This window comes from Frankliniella occidentalis, unplaced genomic scaffold (assembly GCF_000697945.3).
Source record: "Frankliniella occidentalis isolate FOCC.00 unplaced genomic scaffold, Focc_3.1 Scaffold7, whole genome shotgun sequence".
In the NCBI taxonomy this organism is placed as follows: domain Eukaryota; kingdom Metazoa; phylum Arthropoda; class Insecta; order Thysanoptera; family Thripidae; genus Frankliniella; species Frankliniella occidentalis.
In genome coordinates this window covers 551334-553118 of record NW_026267137.1, presented here as the reverse complement: position 1 = coordinate 553118, position 1785 = coordinate 551334, and the positions used below count along the sequence as shown (strand labels likewise).

The 1785-nt window shown below is 53.9% G+C and overlaps 1 protein-coding gene across 1 annotated transcript in view; it reads right to left on the bottom strand.

The window, feature by feature from the left end:
• Positions 1–6: 6 nt before the first annotated feature.
• Positions 7–1785, bottom strand: part of LOC127750797 (uncharacterized) — a 47084-nt gene continuing 45305 nt past the window's right edge. The window contains exon 4 of the mRNA XM_052273294.1: positions 7–372. Within this exon, the coding sequence (XP_052129254.1) occupies positions 269–372 (104 nt within the window). The 3' untranslated portion in view covers positions 7–268. The remainder of the gene's footprint in view (positions 373–1785) is intronic.

Genomic DNA, 1785 nt, shown 5'->3' with positions numbered 1-1785 from the left:
TACTTTATCCCCACTATCGAAAATGGATCTTACTTCGTCGGAATTGGCCCCTTTTAACGAATATAATCCACTGCCGATGACATCTCAATACGTCTCTCCCTCTATGTCGGGAGTGCACAAGTCCTCGTACAAAAAATAGGAAAGGAAAACAAATCACTGACCACTGCGCCGGAAATAGTCAACACTCACTCGGCAAGGGTAATTAAAATTTCCTTCCGCACACTCAGGCCTATGTCCAGGTCCAGGTCCCGAGCGCGGTGTTCCAATCTCATCTTCTCATGATCACCAGGATGATTGAGTACACCATGCAGTGTAGGGAGAGCGCACTCGCTCGGTTCTTGTTGCCGTGCTGCATGGCAGCAGGGTGCTCGCCTGTAAACAGAAGAAACACAACTATTTTATGCTGCTGTCAATTTTGCCGCTTGAAGGAATTGAAAAGTTTTGCTATTAAGGGCAGTGATCTCAAACGATAAAATAATGTTTTTCGTTTCTATTGGCAGTCGAAATATGTATATCAGACTAAGCTCTCTGCGGTGTGATTGCGCCGTGTCAGCATTGCGAGGCGACCGTTCTGCCTTCTCAAACAAATTGAACAAACAATGCGAGATCATCGTGGTTGTTCGCATCGACGCTGATCCCTCCGGCTTCAGTCGCAGCTGATGCTAGTTGAAGGTCTAGGGGCACCGCCCGGGGGAGGAACTGGAGAGGGGGGGGGGGGCGTCTGACACCATGCCTTCATTGTGACCCTACTCAAGGTCAGAGGTCGTGCAGAGGCAGCAGAGGCAGCCGCCCCACGGAACGCTGCGCACGAACCCCAAATCCGAATTTGCGCGACGCCTCGCCAGGTCTGCCTTACAGATTCACTTTCAAGTACCGCGAGCGAGACTCCAACCCCTATCATGTAGATGACTTGTTGAACTTCTACCAGCCTGGAAAGGGACGACACCTGAATGTTTCATTCCGAACTATTGCCTGACTTGCCTTACGCGCAGGGTCCACAAATTCGAGCTATCCGCCGATCCACGCTTGCACAGGCCACACACACGCTTGGCCGCTTTAAGCACAAAATTTCGGCAAGCGAAGAGGCAAAAATTTAAGAATGAAAAAGGACGCTGTCAAAATTTTGGCAAGCTAGTTGACCACGGCGTTTATGGAGTGCGATCTTTGCGGGGAAAGAGAGTAACCCGACAGTGGGATGAAATTAAAGTATTTTCAAAAAATAAAACCAAGTCGAAACCAAAACTCTTTATGAATTCTTGCTATACCTAATTAAATATGTGGATGATGTGGACTACTCCGGTAGGCAGACGAGGGCCGTGCGAGCGTGCGTACACAGCAGACAACTTGCGCTGATGTCGCAGATTGTCGAGACCGGAGGTGGCTGGAGAGGGGGTCGAGTGGCTATGGAGGTCTTGGAGGGGCCGCTGGAGGTGCGGCCGTGGTGCGACTGGAGAGGCTCCTCGGAGAGGTCCTCGAGCGGGCCCCGCAGGACCCCCGGAGGGACGGGGACGGCCGGCGGCCAGGCCAAGCAGTGCATTGAGACGAATGATGAATGGGGGCGCGGAGGAGACATACTATATTATGTCCTGCCACTGGCCCCGTAGGCCTCCTGCGCGCCGGGCGGGGCGGGGCGTGCCGTCAGTACCAGCGTGCACCTCAAGAGGTGAGGTCGTGCCAAGCGGCCAAGGAGGATGAGGAGGCTGAATTTATGGCGACCCAAGTACCATGCCCCCGGCCCCCCTGCTACTCCTCCCGCTCACCGCAGCGCGCCCGTCCGGGCTGGGC